At 41.4% G+C, this 19,082-nt stretch overlaps 1 protein-coding gene across 2 annotated transcripts in view; it reads left to right on the forward strand.

Annotated features, from left to right (window-relative positions):
• Positions 1-14,191, forward strand: part of LOC136885293 (galactoside alpha-(1,2)-fucosyltransferase 2) — a 93,989-nt gene extending 79,798 nt beyond the window's left edge. The window contains exons 4-5 of one of the 2 annotated variants that reach the window (XM_067157801.2): positions 10,008-10,208; positions 13,377-14,191. In XM_067157801.2, coding sequence (XP_067013902.2) covers positions 10,008-10,208; positions 13,377-13,670 — 495 coding nt within the window. In that variant the 3' untranslated portion in view covers positions 13,671-14,191. The remainder of the gene's footprint in view (positions 1-10,007; positions 10,209-13,376) is intronic. The other variant, XM_068230338.1, reaches the window with a different exon arrangement.
• The last annotated feature ends 4,891 nt before the right edge of the window (positions 14,192-19,082 follow it).

Consider the following 19,082-nt stretch of genomic DNA (forward strand, 5'->3'; position numbering starts at 1 on the left):
TTATCTTTCCCGTGGTGTAGGGGTAGCGTGCCTGCCTCTTACACGGAGGCCCCGGGTTCGATTCCCGGCCAGGTCAGGGATTTTTGCCTGGACCTGAGGGCTGGTTCGAGGTCCACTCAGCCTACGTGATTAGAATTGAGGAGCTATCTGACGGTGAGATGGCGGCCCCGGTCTAGAAAGCCAAGAATAACGGCCGAGAGGGTTCGTCGTGCTGACCACACGACACCTCGTAATCTGCAGGCCTTCGGGCTGAGCAGCGGTCGCTTGGTAGGCCAAGGCCCTTCATGGGCTGTAGTGCCATAGGGTTTGGTTTTGGTTTTGGTTTATGTTTTATCTTTCACAAGTTAACAGAAAACAATCAGTTTTTCAGCGTAATTATTAAAATACATTTTTGGTTAAGAAACGGGATAGGTAAATATTCTAGTCATGTAAACTGCATTCAAATAAACGATATAATCTCCTATAATACTGTAATTGGAAATAAAGTATAAAAATCTAATGGTAAAACTCTGAGAAAAAATGGGTCTGAGAGACCCGGTGCGACCATTAATATTGACAAAACCCATGCGACCACTCCAGGGTTAACATTCCAGATCGTCCCGGGAATCCAACCCGGGATCCCTGTGACCAAAGGCCAGCACGCTAACCATCTAGCCATGGAGCCGGACGAGAAGGCAGTGACCCACGTTCAGAGTTGAAGCACCTCTTGTATTGCAACACGTGAGGTGGAATGATGACGCCCCCTCCTAGATGGACGACCTTGAAGTGAACATCAACCGGACTTGCGGAATGTTCTTCCTCCAAGGTCGACCAGTACAAGAAGAAGAAGAAGGCGTGAGCCGCATCGACCAGCAGGAGGGGTAGCATCAATCACATTAACACCAAGCTCGCTGCTGAGTTCCTGGAAATTCCTACAACTCAGTCTCATTTTCTTTCAAGTCATTCACAATGTACTTCTCGTAATTAGACGTTCGTGGTGGTTTTCCGTGATTTTCCATTTTCACACCAGGTATTTGCTAGGGCTAGGACACTTCATTCCCACCACTCGCCCTTTCCCATTTCATCGTCGCCATCGCCGTAAGACCTATATGTGTCGGTGCGACGTGAACAACACTTTCATTAGTGCTTATTTATCATCATCATCATCATCATCATCATCATCATCATCATCATCATCTGTTTACCCTCCAGGGTCGGCTTTTCCCTCGGACTCGGCGAGGGATCCCACCTCTACCGCCTCAAGGGCAGTGTCCTGGAGCTTCAGACTCTTGGTCGGGGGATACAACTGGGGAGAATGACCAGTACCTCGCCCAGGCGGCCTCATCTGCTAAGCTGAACAGGGGCCTTGTGGAGGGATGGGAAGATTGGAAGGGATAGGCAAGGAGGAGGGAAGGAAGCGGCCGTGGCCTTAAGTTAGGTACCATCCCGGCATTCGCCTGGAGGAGAAGTGGGAAACCACGGAAAACCACTTCCAGGATGGCTGAGGTGGGAATCGAACCCACCTCTACTCAGTTGACCTCACGAGGCTGAGTGGACCCCGTTCCAGCCCACGTACCACTTTTCAAATTTCGTGGCAGAGCCGGGAATCGAACCCGGACCTCCGGGGGTGGCAGCCAATCACGCTAACCACTACACCACAGAGGCGGCGTGCTTATTTATTTGCCCTTATTTCCTTCTGCCACAGTTTTTAAAATATTATTATTAATCCGTTTATCCTCCAGGGTTTGTTTTTCCATCGGACTCAGCGAGGATTACCACCTCTACCGCCTCAAGGACAGTGTCCTGGAGCGTGAGACTTTGGGTCAGGGGATACAACTGGGAAGAGGACCAATACATCGCCCAGGCGGCCTCATCTTTTATGCTGAACAGGGGCATTGTATGGGGATGGGAAGATTGGAAAGGATAGACAAGGAGGAGGGAAGGAAGCGGTCGTGGCCTTAAGGTAGGTACCATCCCAGCATTTGCCTGGAAGAGAAATGGTAAACCATGGAAAACCACTTCGAGGATGGCTGACGTGGGAATCGAACCCCCTCTACTCAGCTGACCCTCCGAGGCTAAGTGGACCCCGTTCCAGCCCTCATACCACTTTTCAAATTTCGTGACAGAGCCGGGAATCGAACCCGAGCCTCCGAGGACTCCGAGGGTGGCAGCTAATCACAGTAACCACTACACCACAGAAGTGGACAATTATTTTAAATGCAGAAGAAATTTCTGTTCTTCCTGGCGCAATTCACTCTTTATTTAATAATTTACGAAAATGAAAACCTACAACCTGTTTTCCAGTCATTGACCGGGTCAGGGATGTAATGAATGAAGCAGATATAGGCTGTTAGTACGATGGGGTCGCCACTCCCAAAGTGATTTATTAATGAATGATTGATGCTATGAAATGAGAATGGAGAGTGTTGCTCGAATGAAGGATGACAGGGAAAACCGGAGTGCCCGGAGAAAAACCTGTCCCGCCTCCGCTTTGTCCAGCACAAATCTCACATGGAGTGACCATGATTTGAACCACGGTATCCAGCGGTGAGAGGCCGACGCGCTGCCGTCTGAGCCACGGAGGCTCCCCTTAATAATTTACATTTGTATACAATTCTTTGTCTCTATTTGTGTTTTATATTCACTATCCAGTAGCCTCCGCAGCACAGACGGCAGCGCGTCGGTCTCTCACTGCTGGGTTCCATGGTTCAAATCCCGGTCACTCCACTTGCAATTTGTACTGGACAAAGCGGGGGGTGGGACAGGTTTTTCTCCGGGTACTCCAGTTTTCCCTGTCATCTTTCATTCCAGCAACACTCTCCACTATCATTTCATTTCATCTGTCATTCATTAATCACTGCCCCAGAGGAGTGCGACAGGCTTCGGCAGTCGGCACTATTCCTATCCTCGCAGCTAGATGGGGGCTTCATTCCATTCCCTACCCGGTCCAAACTGGAAAAAGGATGTGGATTTCTATTTTCATTTCATTCAGTACCTAGATATTCAACCCTAAGCGCGTCAGTCCCTCAACATACTATCAATAGATGAGCCCTTTCTATTTTTTCTCCTCAGAATAAGCAACGATTTTCATCATGTTTCTATCTTTTAACCTTGTTCTTAGTATATACCCACAACACACTTCTTACTAATTTTTTTGTTGGCGGGCTGAGTGGCTCAGACGGTTAAGGCGCTGGTCTTCTAACCCCAACTTGGCAGGTTCGATCCTGGCTCAGTCCGGTGGTATTTGAAGGTGCTCAAATACGACAGCCTCGTGTGGGTAGATTTACTGGCACGTAAAAGAACTCCCGAGGGACTGAATTCCGGCACCTCGGCGTCTCCGAAGACCGTAAAAGTAGTTAGTGGGACGTAAATCAAATAGCATTATTAATTTATTTGTTACTATTTCTTTCTTGAAAATGGGTAATATTGCAGAATTCCATTAATATTCTTTTGGTCTTACATTCTACTTTCGTAAGCCAGCAATCATTTAAATGTTTCATCTGGTGTTGGTATATGCTAAATTCAGTATTCCTCTTCCCCTTCCCCTTCTTAACCTTAATATTTTATTACCTTTCTGATTGTATATTTATATCTTCACATTCCATTCTAACTCCATTATCAGCTGTACGTTCTGGTAGGCCATCATGATTAACATGGCTGGTAATCTTCTTAAATTTTATTTTTTATTTTTTTGTTATTTGCTTTACGTCGCACCGACACAGATAGGTCTTATGGCAACGATGAGGCAGGAAGGGGCCAGGAGTGGGAAGGAAATGGCAGTGGCCTTAATTAAAGTACAGCCCCAGCATTTGCTTGGTGTGAAAATGGGAAACCACGGAAAACCATCTTCAGCGCGGCTGACAGCGGGGTTCGAATCCACGATCTCCGGAATACTGGATACTGGCCGCACTTAAGCGACTGCAGCTATCGAGCTTGGTCTCTTTTTAAATTAGCAGCCATTGATGCATGGCCATGGCCGAAAGGCATAGGCCTACTTATGATTATTTTATTTTCGCAAAGGGAAACGTGGTTTCTGTTTCTTTCAGAATTTATTACTTACTAGCCGGTGCTTCGCCCGCGTTTATTAATTCAACCGCGTTAGCTTTTCTAAACCTTTTAATTAAATGCAAAACGAAAACTATATTTATTAACATACATAGTTTTCACTTTTAATATTGGTCGTTCTCTATTATTTTAATATTTCAATCCCTTTCCAGCCCCCGCCCGTAGGAATGTCTTACCCAAACAGTAAGTCATATGAGTATCATGTTTGGTTGAGAGCTATCCTGGAACATGCATACGTACATCCAGGATCTTGGTCATTTTGGACATTCCTTTCACCCCTTCTAACCCCCATCCCGACTGGGAATGAACTCTGACTCAATGGGCATCCAGTGTGTCACGGTTCATCTCACCTACCCCAAAGGCTATGAAATCGCCACTAATATCGGTTATTTTTCGGATTTTTTTTCATTTTACCCCCTCCTTTAGGGGTGCTAGGGGTTTCTTGCCCCTACATACATTTTTCCAGATATTATTTTATATGTGTATCTAGTTTGGTTGAGAGCTATGCTGAAACATGCACCCACATTCACTCGTAATCTCTGACATTTTCGACATTTTCTTCCTTCACTCCATTTCATGGGGACTAAACTTGGATTTTTCATTTTCATAATATACCGTTTATAGAAGCAGAAGAAGGAAGATAAGTTTTAAGAAACACATCATATCATAACCTTTACATACTGTTGGTTAGGCAACCCGTTGATCAGACTTGTCATGCGGTTTACTTACCTTCCCCTATTTTCTTCTTTTTCACCCTTCTCACCCCTTGTGCCGAACTACACATCAGATTTCGTTCAAACCACTTCCTAAACCCTCTCAGGGGTAATACGAACAAATTGTGAAATCTTCAGTGAAATCGGGCCAGTAGTGTTTGAGTCCATTCGAGACATACATACAAACATTCAGTTTTCTTATATAATATAGGACCAAGACACGGAAGAAGGGTCACCGCCTCCAAACCCGAAAATCCACAGAAAAATTCTCTAATATTGCGGCAGACCTCAGGAAAAAAGGCTAAAATTTTATGGACATCTTAAGAGGCTTCCAGAAACCAGACCAACCCACCAAGTTCTTGAAAGAGTTGATAAAATGAAGAATTTCCTTTGCATACAACAAACAAAAGCGGACATGAAGAACGCACAAATTCAACCTGAAGAAATTTTGAATCGAAATATATATAGAAAGATAATTGACAAGTGGGAAGTTACTCCAGAGAATGAAGTACCAAAAAGAGCAGGTACCAAGTGGACGGAAGAAAGGAAGAGAATTTTTAGTCAACAGATGAAATCATTCTGGATCCTCCGCAAACGAAATCATAAATAAAGCTTCGTGTGTTCCGAAAGGGAACATTCACGGATAATAATAATAATATAGACTAGCATATGTACTGTACACGTCCTTCGCACGGGCATTGGTAATCGATTTCACGATTCCTTCATGAATATATGCGAAGTTACATGCCTGTATTCAAACGTTCAATACGGCGTGTTAACCTGATATTCTTCTACGGAAGCAAGTGGCAGTAGTCTAACATGAAGTACGATAAAACTGAACAACGTGGAGACAGACTGAGAAGGTTCACAGAGTTTATAGAACCGTACAGTTCTTAATCGCAAGTTGTGCGTAATTCTCCCTACTTCTCGGTTACATATTGTTGTTCATCTAAAGCCGGCAGTGGCACTGTGGCTTGTGGCTGGAGACTCATGAAACCAATCGTTGACGATAACCTCTCTTATTATCTGTCCTATCGAAAAGAGTAAAATGGCTTACCCTTTAATCCACCTTGAAATTACATAACAGCCTGTAAAACAGTCCATTAATGGTATATCCCTTATTTTCCTGTTATCGAAATGATGCACATGAGAAAAGTTGTAGAAATTGATTTCCATTAAGCAAGTACAATAGATGTTCATTAAGTTTGGTTCTGTATGTTTTGGAATAATAATAATAATAATAATAATAATAATAATAATAATAATAATAATAATAATAATAATAATAATAATAATAATAATGTTATTTGCTTTACGTCCCACTAACTACTTTTACGGTCTTCGGAGACGCCGAGGTGCCGGAATTTAGTCCCGCAGGAGTTCTTTTACGTGCCAGTAAATCTACCGACACGAAGCTGTCGTATTTGAGCACCTTCAAATACCACCGGACTGAGCCAGGATCGAACCTGCCAAGTTGGGGTTAGAAGGCCAGCGCCTTAACCGTCTGAGCCACTCAGCCCGGCTGTATATTTTGTGGGAGTGCAAATTCACAGTTTCGGTGCCGTATAAACCCCCAGTCATTTCAGGGATTTAGAAACAATATTGGACTGGAAACCTTCCCAAGGACAGGAAGATTCTAAATATGAAGATTGGTAAAAATATATCCAATGGTTTTCAAGTTGTAAGAACTCAAACAAACAAACAAACAAACAAACAAACAAACAAACAAAGAGACAACAAAGCTAAAAAAATATGCAGATGTTCATTACTACACCTGAAACGGATAACTGAACGAAAATTTCGCCCAAATAGTCAATGTACAGACTTTATGTACATAGAAGATTACATCAAGTGCCATTCGTATCGCTTACGTATCACAGTACTGAATGAGACAGTTATAACAACATACATACCTATATATTCATTCACCAAGCTCGATAGCTGCAGTCGCTTAAGTGCGTCCAGTATCTAGTATTCGGAAGATAGTGGGTTCGAACCCGATTGTCGGCAGCCCTGAAGATGGTTTTCCGTGGTTTCCCATTTTCACACCAGGCAAATGCTGGGGCTGTACCTTAATTAAGGGCACGGCCGCTTCCTTCCAACTCCTAGGCCTTTCCTATCCCATCGTCGCCATAAGACCTATCTGTGTCGGCGCGACGTAAAGCCCCTAGCAAAAAAAAAAAAAGTATTTGGAAATTGAAACATTAAAAGCTCAATAATTTAAATTTATTCGAGAACATTTTCAAATATATATTACCGGGCGAGTTGGGCATACCATTAGGGGCGCGCAGTTGTGACGTTGCATCCGGGAGATAGTGAGTTCGACCCCCTCACTGTCGGCAGCCCTGAAGATGGATTTCCATGGTTTCCCATTTCCACACCAGGCAAACGCTGGGCTGTGCCTTAATTAAGGCCACGGCCGCTTCCTTCCAACTCCTAGACCTTTCCTATCCCATCGTCGCCAGAAAGCCTATCTGTGTCGTTGCGACGTAAAACAATTTGTAAAAAAAAGTATTGAGTTTGTAGCCAAATAGATTAAGATTGTCCTAAAGAAAGATTGACAAAGTCGGTGCCTGCCACGTTATAGACTCTCTTGTCAGTCTTTAAAAAAGATAAAATCTGTTTTCTTGTAAACTTCTTCCCATTCACGGGTCAATGGGTAAGGCGGAGGCTTGTTCCAAGTTGGCTCGAGGCATCGCTCAAGGTAGCGGTTCTTATCCTGTTCTTTTTTCAAAGGATACACCTGTAACACTCCAGCGATTCCTGAAAGGTCAGTGGACGAAGAACAACACACGCGTGTCCGTTCTGGATACTGAACAAACTGAGTGTTCCCATCGACTTAACACTAAGATTACTACTGGATTCTATTTAACAACCTTACAAATAGATTCCCACACATTCCTTTCCTATGGAGCGTTATTTAGGTTTAGGGACGGTATATTGACACTCATAAATCAATGGTGAGAAAGTAAAAAATTATTAGGTTTGCTGATAATAATAATAATAATAATAATAATAATAATAATAATAATAATAATAATAATAATAATAATAATAATAATAATAATAATAATAATAGCTTGCAAGAAGTCAAGAAAGACCTGGAAAGGAACAACATACGAGAAGAAGAATTATTGGAAAGAAAGATTTTTAGGAAGAAAGTCTTACAAATGGAAGGATTCCAAGGGAGGAAGGAAAAGAAGACAGGCACAAAGTGGACTTAAAACAGGAAAAAGAAACACAGTGAAACCATGAAAGAATACTGGAAGAAAAGGAAAGAACAACTAAGGAGGAACAATTGAAATTGTAACGTGGTCCTTAGAAGGCCGGAACGCAAGAAGAAGAAGAAGAATAAGAATGAGAAGAATAGCTTGCTTAGTGGCCATGATCGTTAAGGCGTTGAAGTCTAAACGGCCATACACCGAGGTTAGCCGTGCCAGAGGCCCGTATTAAAATCCAAACCTCTCCGCAGTGCTTATATTGAGTGAGAGCATATGACGCTCTTGATGGTGATTCGTCCGTCGGATAGGGACATTAAGCCTGGAGCAGACCCCTTGGTGTTATTCGACAAGAGTAGGCTATGTGCCGGAATCGGGTTTCACCCTCTCCCTTCCTACTATCATAATATACCACATCATTCATTTCATCTCATTTTTGATGAGGTTGACGTCAGGAAGGGCATCCCTGTGATAAAAACCCGCCTCGACAGATTCATCTCATCTCATACCCGATCCCGTAGAGAAACAGGACAAACAAACAAACAAACAAACAAACAAACAAACAAACAAACAAACAAACAAGAATAACGACGACAATATCAACATACTGCACCTTTTTAAATACAGGCTGTCGGGCACAAAACATACATCTTCGTTATAGACTGTCTTGACTTTCAGCGTTTAGTCTGCAAGCCTCTGTGAATGTACTAATCCCCGCTACAATCCTCTGTTTGAAACTAGTTCTGTCGATTCGTTTAGTTCTATACCTCCTATATGTAAATCGTTCGAAACTAAGTCTAACCATCGTCGTCTTGGTCTCCCTCTACTTCTCTTATCTTCCATAACAGAATAGATTAATTTTCTAGATAAACTGTCCTTCTCCATTCGCCTCACCTGACCCCACCACCGAAGCTGGCTTATGCGTACAGCTTCATCCATTGAGTTCATTCCTAACTTAGCCTTTATCTCCTCATTCCGAGTACACTCCTGCCATTATTCTCACCTTTTTGTAAAGCAATCATTCTCACTATTTTCGTGTCTGTTCATTCTAACTTATGAATAAGAGATCCTGAGTCCACGCAGCTATCACTCCCGTACAGCAAAGTCGGTCTGCAAACAGATCGGCGTAAAGATAGTTTCGTCCGGGAGCTCACTTCCTTCTTACATAACACTGTTGATCGCAACTGCGAGCTCACTGCATTCATTTTACTGCACCTTGATTCAATCTGACTTACTGTATTACAATAATAATAATAATAATAATAATAATAATAATAATAATAATAATAATAATAATAATAATAATAATAATAATAATAGCTTTCCAGCTTACGAAAGACACCTATAACAAAATATCCCTCTCCTGGAATTTCAAGATCAGACATTATAATACAGTAGTCAATATGCTGTAGAAATGCTGTCTATAACTACACATGGTCCAATGGAAAAGTTGGAGATAAGGAAAATACTACGAAAAATTCTAGGCCCCAAATTCCATAATAACGAACTTTCACACATCAGCAATGAAACCCTGTATAGGAAATCAGAAAGGATTTCCGACACAATAAGGAAAAGAATTGACTTCTATGGCCACATCGTAAGAATGGACCCGAAAAGGATAACTAAAAGAATCTTCGACTATTTCCGTAATAAGAAAAAAAACCAAGCCGAACTGGTTTAGGGAAAGTGGGAAGACCTACGAGAATTCCAAATTACAGAAGAGATGCTTGTAGATGGATCTGCGAAGAAAATAACCAAAGATAAAATAAAGTGGTTTCAGGACAGGGTGAAGCCCAAACGCCTATACAGAATTTCTGAAGAAGAGAGGAAGGCAGGATCTGAAAGAATGAAAAAGTACTGGATGGACAGGAAAACACGACTCACCGACCATCTATCGTGCCCCAAAGAGCGTGAACCGGACAATAATAATAATAATAATAATAATAATAATAATAATAATAATAATAATAATAATTTAGAGTTATACATTTGAATGGTGAATGTATTCTGTAGCGCCTGATGTTTTTTTCAGGTAATATTTGTTGGAGTCCACGTCAGGCGCACAGACTACAAGGACCAGATCAAACTCCTGTACAACGCGACAGAGGAGGCTGGTGTTGTCTATTACCAGAGGGCAGTTTCCTGGATGAGAAGCACCCTCAGTGAAGAGGCGAACGGTCGTGCTGTCAACATCGCCTTCATCGTGACGAGTGACGATCCTACGTGGTGTCAGGTGAGTTTGAATGGCAATGTGAGTTTAGGAGGGTTTAGATCAAGTTTGCTTCCCGCCCCGTGTGGGTGGGGGCGGTGGATGTCGTGAAAACATTGCTTGCTCTTACCTGTGTCAGGCTCGTCGGTTTCTTCCTATCCAACTTTATTTGGCATGGTTATGTAGATACAAAGAAAGTTCGACTCGAATTGAGAAGGGGTCGACGACCTTCGATGTTAGGCCCCTTTAAACAACAAGCATCATCATCATCATCATCATCATCATCATCATCATCATCATCACGAATTGAGAAGAAGAACTTTTGACAACTGGAGTATACCTTTGCCTTTATGCTCTTATTCCAGTTGTCAAAAGCTCTTCTTCTCAATTCGTGATGATGATGATGATGCTTGTTGTTTAAAGGGGCCTAACATCGAAGAGTTTCGAACTCTCTGTGGCAACGCGATCTGCCAGGTACAGTACGCACAGCAGAGACATTGGCATTCCTATTTAAACAGTATACTCCAGCGAATACATGGATTCGTTATTATAAATGATTGTCTTGCAGTGAATGGCGTGATGCAATAAAAATGAATGCCAATGTCTCTGCTGTGCGTACTGTACCTGGCAGATCGCGTTGCCACAGAGAGTTCGAAACTCTTTCTGTGAGCCTGTCCACATGGTGAATTACTACGCACTTCACGCCATAATGTACCCAGATCAATGATAGCTAACAAGGTTATAATGTCTATGAAGAAGTACACGGTCTCTCCAACAGAGGAAGCACCCGACGCATTGACATTATTGTTTTTAAGCCATCCTGTTCTGAAGGTTTCATCAGTGGGGCTGGAAAGACTCTCCAGCTTGTGACTGTGGTGCTGAAGTGCATACCATCCTGCACATTCTGAAGGACTGCCCTCTGTGAGCTTTTGCTGGTTCCATCGAGGACATTCACCGAGTGATCCCTGAGGCATTCTCTTGGCTGGAAGAGCTGGACATTCGTCTCTAAGAAACTGAAAGCCCCCCACATTAACCTTTTTAATGTGGAGTTTGTATATATATATATATATATATATTGTATGTGTATAGAGTCAATTTATTTTGTGCCTATTAAGTTGTATATAGTCGATAGCATCATACGCTAAATAAATAATAATTGATCCAACAATTAAATTTGAGACCAACGAAAACCAGCCAGAAGAGGTCGATGCGGAAAAAAGAAGAATTTACGAAGAAACGGTGGACTTCTATAAGCAAAAGTATAAGCTCTCATCCATCTCTGTAATCGGCTTGATGTTAGGTGCACGAAGAGCCATACCTACATTTTTTGTCAACTTCTGCAATAACTTTTGGCTGAATAGAGATTTCATCTATAACATCACGATTACCACACTCAAGAAGTCCATCGTGATCTTCAAGAACCATGCTTGCGGACCTCGAATAAATGTTTGATGAGCCTCACTCGTTTGCCTACACTTAACATCATACGATCGTATTAACTACTGTATCTGTATCCATTATTGTTGTTGTTAAGGTACTCTTTGTCCACGGGCAACCTGCAGCTGTTGCAGGAAAATTGAATAATAATAATAATAATAATAATAATAATAATAATAATAATAATAATAATAATAATAATAATAATAATAATAATAATAATAATAATAATAATAAGTATTCAAAGAATGCAGTCCAATCTGTACCCTATAGCTCATTCACGTTAAGAAAACAGTGTTGCTCTTATGAAGCTACAAGGAGTAAGCACACCCCCTCTTAGACACCCATAATTCCTAGTGATTAAGGGATATTATACTGTACTTTGTAATGTATTATGAATGACAGATAAAAAGACGAGGCATTTTTGCCCGTGAGTTATTAAAATAACTGCATAAGATTTTATTTTCCATAAATACATTTTTAGGGAGGAAGAACAATGGTGGGAACAGCCATCGCTTCGTTGCCCTCCTTCTGTGTTGCTCTGGTACAAACCTCGTGTAGTCCCTCACTCTGTGAACCGCCGGCAGCTCACTTCTCTAGTGAAGTCATTTACAGTATTTATTTGTTGAGTGTGTGTTTTTAGGCTTTAAATCAGTACGTAATTGTCTTGTGTTGAGTGAGAGTTATGCGATAAACCTACGTGTGTTATTTCTTTCTTTGTAGAGTCATCTACAGTATTTATTGTTTGCGTCTGGCCTTTATTGCCCGGAGAAATTTATTAAATGAAATTAAATGTATCCCTTACCCCTCGAGCCCATAACAACTATTTATCTATTTTCTCCCTAATTTGCCTTACACTTCAATGCTGAGTTTTTTAATGTGCCGTAGTTTACCTCTGAGTGCGTACAAACCAAAAATAGCCCCTGTAAACTCCCGGCCGCCCTTGGTTCATAAAACATAATTTGTAGCTTAGTTTCTTCCGCTTTTTGTCTTGAACTTAAATACTGAATTTCACAAATTTTTGTGCCGCCGTTTTCCCGTGATGGTGTTGAGCAGAAGCGTTCGATATGTCAGCCCTGTTGTCATAAGAGCAAACTGTTTTCTTAACATGGAATGAGCTGTAGGGAGACAAGAGAAAACAAGGAAGACCACGAGAAACATGGCGTCGAGCATCGCATGGAAGGATATAAAAAGTTGCTACTTCAGACAGGAACTGAAGAAGGAAGCTTGCTGCTCTGTGCATGCATGGCATGAAAGGATTTGATGGTGATGAGTAGATACTTGAAGATTTCAAATCTCTCAATATTGTGCGTCCGATTCTGGTTATAACTTGATTATTCTGTCGATGTTTGATTTTCTTCTTCATCTTCATCTTCATCATCATCATCATCATCATCGTCGTCGTCACCATTCGCCAACTCAGTTTTTCGGGTGTCGTATACAACCGCTCGCCACTTGTTCATATCTCCTTGTTCTTGTACTTCTTCCCCCGTGAATCGCTTTTCCTCCACCTCCGATGCCATTATTTCCTTGGTGTCCTTTTTCTTGCAGTTCTCTCATTGTCCATTATTATACGTGCCCATACCACTGAAGTCTAAACTTCTTTATATCAATGGCGATAGGAACCTTGATGCCAGCTTCCGCCCTAATCACTTCACCTGTTATCTTGTCCTTTCTGTTTGTTTTTTTTCATTAATTTTTCTGATGAATTTCACTATTACGATTTTTAATTGGAGAATTCTTTCTTTGTTCTAGGAAACGTTGATTCCTGCGCTGAGTGGGCCTAGTGACGACTCCTTGGGTCAATTCGAGGTGTACTGGGGAGGTCAGGGGGATATCACCACTCCAGAACAAGATCTGAGTCTGCTGTCTGCCTGTAACCATTCTATCATCTCGTACGGGACCTACGGAATATGGGCGGCGCTAATGGCGGGCGGGCACACTGTGGTCTATGACATCACGGGAAGTGAAGGGAATAGGCACGTGCATGGGTATACCCCGGCCATGCAATTTGCCAGGAACATGGAGGGATGGATTGCCTTATGGTGAAATCATTTGTTGACGGGTATTCCCCGGCCGTGCTTGTCAGGAAAATGGACAGATGGGTATTCCCCCGCTGTGCTGTTTGCCAGTAACATGAAAAGATGGGTTTCCATGCGACGAGATCACTTGTTGCCGGGTATTCTCCAGCTATGTTGTTTGTTAGTAACATGGATAGATGTGTTGCCATACGGTGATATCATTTTTTGTCGGGTATTCCCCGGCTGTGCGGTTTACCAGGAATATGGAGAGATGGGTATTCTCCACCCATCTTGTTAACCAAGAACGTTAAAAAATAGGTATTCGCTGGCAATGTTTTTGTCAGGAACATCGAAATATGGGTATTCCATGATCATATTTTTTACCAGCAACATGGACAGATGGGTGTTTCCCGATCATAGAATATCAACAAATGCATTGTGATATTTTCTTCAACGTATAAGCGGGTATCTCTGGACTATGAACATATAAAAATTAGGATGCGAAAATCTTAAGCTTCCAGAATTGCTCAGCGATAGACGTGAATGGATTCAACGAGTGTTAGGCTATTCCCATAATGTAAGAAGTGCAATAAGCGGTAGTGAGATGAAGGTAGTGAGGCAATTAACCAGCTAGGAAACATTGGCCAAATGATTTGTGATGTGGAGATTGGAAAAGTATTCATTCTCTTGTCCTGTAATATAGACAGATGAGTTGTTGCATGGTGATGGTAAAGGCATTCCTTGTTCAAGGAGATGTCCTACTGGATTTTTATATGAAGATATTGCAGTAATATTTCGATCAAAGAAAAGGTCCCCTGGTGTGTGCTATGGAGACTGTACGGTGATTATTCTGCCTTATAATATGGTCTGCTGGTTTGCAATATGAAGCTAGTAAGGCGCTTTACCTTGATCAAGAATATAGACCGGTTGTTACTTAGAGACAGATTATTCCCCCTTCTCTGAATAGGGACTATAGTTTGTGATGTGCTGACAATAGGACATCTAGAGTGTAAGGATGAACAGGTTGTGAGACTTCACTCATAAAACGATACCTCTACTGTGATATATTAGTTTATAATAAGGGATGTGGGTATATATGACGTTCCTGAATTAATCGTACTGTTGGTGATTCAAGAAATAGGGTAGCAACAACTCTCACATGTCTATTGCTCCCCATAATTCCCGTCACTTTAGAGTGGGTCCCACTGCGCTTCCTCTCACATTCATTAGACCTCATTCATATCAGTAATACTGTCCCAACGTCTGTTGAAATACAGTGAAGTGAGAAAAAATAATCAAACATTGAGCTGTTTGGTGTGCACCGAAATCTGAATAAACAGCATACTTCATCACCAGAAAGACTATGATCTTGAGTTGTTAAGAATAGACGTCTCGCTGCACGACACTTTCAGGATATACTCAGCCACCTGCACGCGTGAGTTGCTGGCAATACTGAACAATGCTATCCTGATCTGGCACAGACTAATATCCACATCTTGAGACCCCTGAAGAAGCATCCTGGGACCTGTTTCTCAAAACTCATGGGTTAATACTAGTCTCCACACTAGTTCTTATAGTTGGTTTTACAAGTCAATGTTCCACAAAACAGCAAGAGTAAAATACTTTTTTATATTTGGTTTAACGTCGCACTAACACATCGGGGACGGAAGGGTGGGGAAGGGAAGAGAAGGTAGCGACCGTGGCCTTAATTGAGATACAGCCAAGCGAGTAAAATGTTAACTACTATAGTCCAAATACTTTGTAAACGTCCTGCGTGGGAGTCGCCGCGCATGTGGGGAGAGGCAGTCGTCTCCCACTCCTCTCGCTGCCCATTCTTCGTCTGCACATTCCTGCTAAGCACGTTACGCAGTGGTTGAACACAACGTGTCGTTAAGCGAGTTAAGAGATAGCAACCCGGGAAGGGAGAGAGCGCGCTAATCAAACCTCCCACACTACTTGCCCCACCGATCACTGAGAAGGACGTTTACTAAGTTTTCGGACTATAGTGGACAGACTAGAAATATCAATCAGTTTCACAAGGTAATTGATTATTCCTTTTTCAAAATACTAGTCTAGTGTAGTAGACTAGTGTTTTACAAGAATATTGTTACAAGCGAGAGCCTCCGTGGCTCGGATGGCAGCGCGTCGGCTTCTCACCGCTGGATACCGTGGTTCAAATCCCGGTCATTCCATGTGAGATTTGTGCTGGACAAAGCGGAGGCGGGACAGGTTTTTCTCCGGGTACTCCGGTTATCTCTATTCCAGCAACACTCTCCACTATCATTTCATATCATTTATCAGTCATTAATAAATCACCTTGGGAGTGGCGACCCCATTGTAATAACAGCCTATATATGTTTCATTCATTACATCCCTGACCCGGTCAAGGACTGGAAAACAGGTTGTAGGTTTTCATTTTCATTTTCATTGCTACAAGCCTCTGAAGACGAGGTATTTCAGTATTATTTTATGGTGAACAAACTAATCAGTACTTTTTTTTTGTTATTTGCTTTACGTCGCACCGACACAGATAAGTCTTATGGCGACGATGGGACAGGAAAGGGTTAGGAGTGAGAAGGAAGCGGCCGTGGCCTTAAGTAAGGTACAGCCCGGGCATTTGCCTGGTGTGAAAACGGGAAACCACGGAAAACCATATTTAGGGTTGCCGACAGTGGGGTTCGAACCCACTATCTCCCGAATACTGGATACTGGCCACACTTAAGCGACTGCAGCCATCGAGCTCGGTAAAACTAATCAGTAGTTAGAATACATAATTATAACGTACGGCCTTTGATTCTAGTGAAGTTGTAAGACAAGCCAAATTCTATGGAGAAAGAATAGATTAGGCATTTGTAGAAGCATTATATGAATATAACCAACGTTTTAGGTTACGTGCTCAAATATTAGAGAGGTCTCATTAATAAATGCATTATTTTTATTTTTAACCACGTGTCAATGCTTGATAAAATTAAGATTTTTTGTTCATTCTCTTGTTTTGTTAAAAGCTACTTGATAAAGCACCACATGATAGCTCACTCGATTCTCATAAGAAGAGTCAGCTTTTGTTTTATCACTGGCATTTTCGTTAACATTCCTCTACATCTTATTTTACGTTGAACTTCGAAATATCAACAATAAATAGAAATGAGCACAATTAGTTGACTTATAAATTATTGATTACAAGACCAGTGAATGCCAGGCTGAGTGGCCTTCTGACCGCAACTTGGTCGGTTCGATCCCGGCTCAGTCCGGTGGTATTTGAAGGTGCTCAAACACGCCAGCCTCGTGTCGGTACGTTTACTGACACATGAAAGAACTCCTGTGAAACAAAATTCTGGCACCTCGGCGTCACCGAAAACCGTAAAAATAGTTAGTGGGACGCAAAATAAATAACGTTATTATTTGTTGCTGGAGTAATGATATCAAGTTACTACGTAGAGTGGTAAAATTATTGAAGAAACAGAAATTACTCGGACTAGTGGAATTTACGCTAGTAACTAGTACTTGATGAGCTAGTATTTTTGACAAACAGGACTCTGATGGATCAGGTTTAGGAGCCAACGGTGAAGTTTATTGAGTCGTCAGGTCTTGAGCTCTTGTTTCTTCTACGTCGAGATACACGTTTTAGTACACCGTTAAAGTAAATGTTCAAACAAGCATGTGAAATGTGTAAAAATAATCTGTACTTGATCAGTCCTGAATTGCGTAAATTTACACAATGTGAGAGGTCTTGTTACCTAATTTTTTTGAATTCACCTTGGTACTTAAGAAGAAAATAAGTAAACGAATAAATAAATAAAACGTAAAATAAAATGATACAGTCATAATGATGTGTTTTATTAATTTTACCTTCCTTCTCCCTTGGACATACTATTATGTGACAATGTATCTACTTATGGCAAATTCCTCTCTTTCACCTTTTTTCCTTGGTCAACTTCTCTTCCCTTCAAGCTCCAACAGAATTCTCTGGCTTGGTTCTAAAAGGGCCAATGTCATTTTTAATCGAAATTGAGATATTAACAGATATAAACGCGTTTTATCCTGGCTCGCAACATGTTAAAAGGGCCAATGTCTCTGTTAAGTACTAAACGAACAGTTAACGTTTAATTAAATAAGCCCTTGCCAATAATGTTAGATTACCAGTAAAGATTAGAGACCTGGCAATTTTTAAAGAATACGATAGAAAAAATTAGCGTTTAATAAGATGACTTCCACAAAGAAAGTGTAAAGTTATTTAAAGTTATTTGGTGAAAAAGATAACTGGAAAACTATAAGCAAAACTTCAAATGCTCATAGCTCAAAAACAGGCTTTTTTGACATTGGCCCTTTTAGAACCAAGCCACAGAATTATGTTTGCAAAAATGTTTTAAATATTTAAGTTTACTCCTTCGATAATTAAGGATTAAGAAAGAATGTTGTCCGTCTAGAAGCTACTTGGTACTGTCGTGTATCAACAAGCAAACACAACGGTGTACGCCGGAGATACATCAACGTACCCGCGATTCTATACGACGGCGGGTTATATAAATTTAGCCGCGCTTGCTCGTTGGGGGCTCACGTCCCAAAACCCCCACCATTCTTCTTTGTAAGGCAGTGTAAACTAATGTCACCCCAAAAGTTGATTTTGTAGCTCTTTACGATTATTGTAAACTATTTTGCACACTAACTGTAATGTGCAGCAGGCACATGGAGAATGACACCATCTGCAATTTTCTTGTTGACATTGTGTATTATCGCGATGTGATACACCTTAGATTGAGTTAGAAACATGGATTAGGCTGAAATTTGAGTTTAGCCTCGAAACGAAAGTCTGTGCCATCACTAAAATTGTCTAAATAGTTCGATAGTTTTCGGGGGTAGAAAGTTAAAATCATTTTTGGAATTTCTCCGTTGGATACAGGCTAAGCTATAATTCCGCCAAATTTCAATTTTCTAGCGGACTTGGAAGATTGCGTCCGCCAAATTTGTCTAACATTTAACATTTTAACGTTTTGGAATTTTTCCGTGGGTTGCAGCCTAATGGCTAAAAGTCTGTCGAATTTCAAGTTTCTACTTCGTCTGGCAGTGGGTAAACTTTAATGCCAGTCAGTCAGTGAGCCACGCGGTTTTATATTATGTAGATTTATGGCCTTCATCTTTGGGATATGTGGCTATCAACAATGTACAGTGATTACACTATTACAGCGAAAGGAGAAAAAAACAATTGGCTATCAAAGTAAAATACATAAATAGAATGACCGAAAGGGCCTAGAATAGAGCGAAAACACAGATGGAAAAAAATTTACACCAATTTTCTTGAAGTATTTTGCTATTGCACTGTACACACGTAGATGTCCGATTGTCAGTAACAGCTGGATATGTGATGGAAAGCGAACCCGAAGATGCACACAATTCTGTGCGATAAGATACAGTAGAGTTCGGTCCTTCTTAATTCGGTCGA

Source organism: Anabrus simplex, chromosome 14, assembly GCF_040414725.1.
Source record: "Anabrus simplex isolate iqAnaSimp1 chromosome 14, ASM4041472v1, whole genome shotgun sequence".
NCBI lineage: Eukaryota > Metazoa > Arthropoda > Insecta > Orthoptera > Tettigoniidae > Anabrus > Anabrus simplex.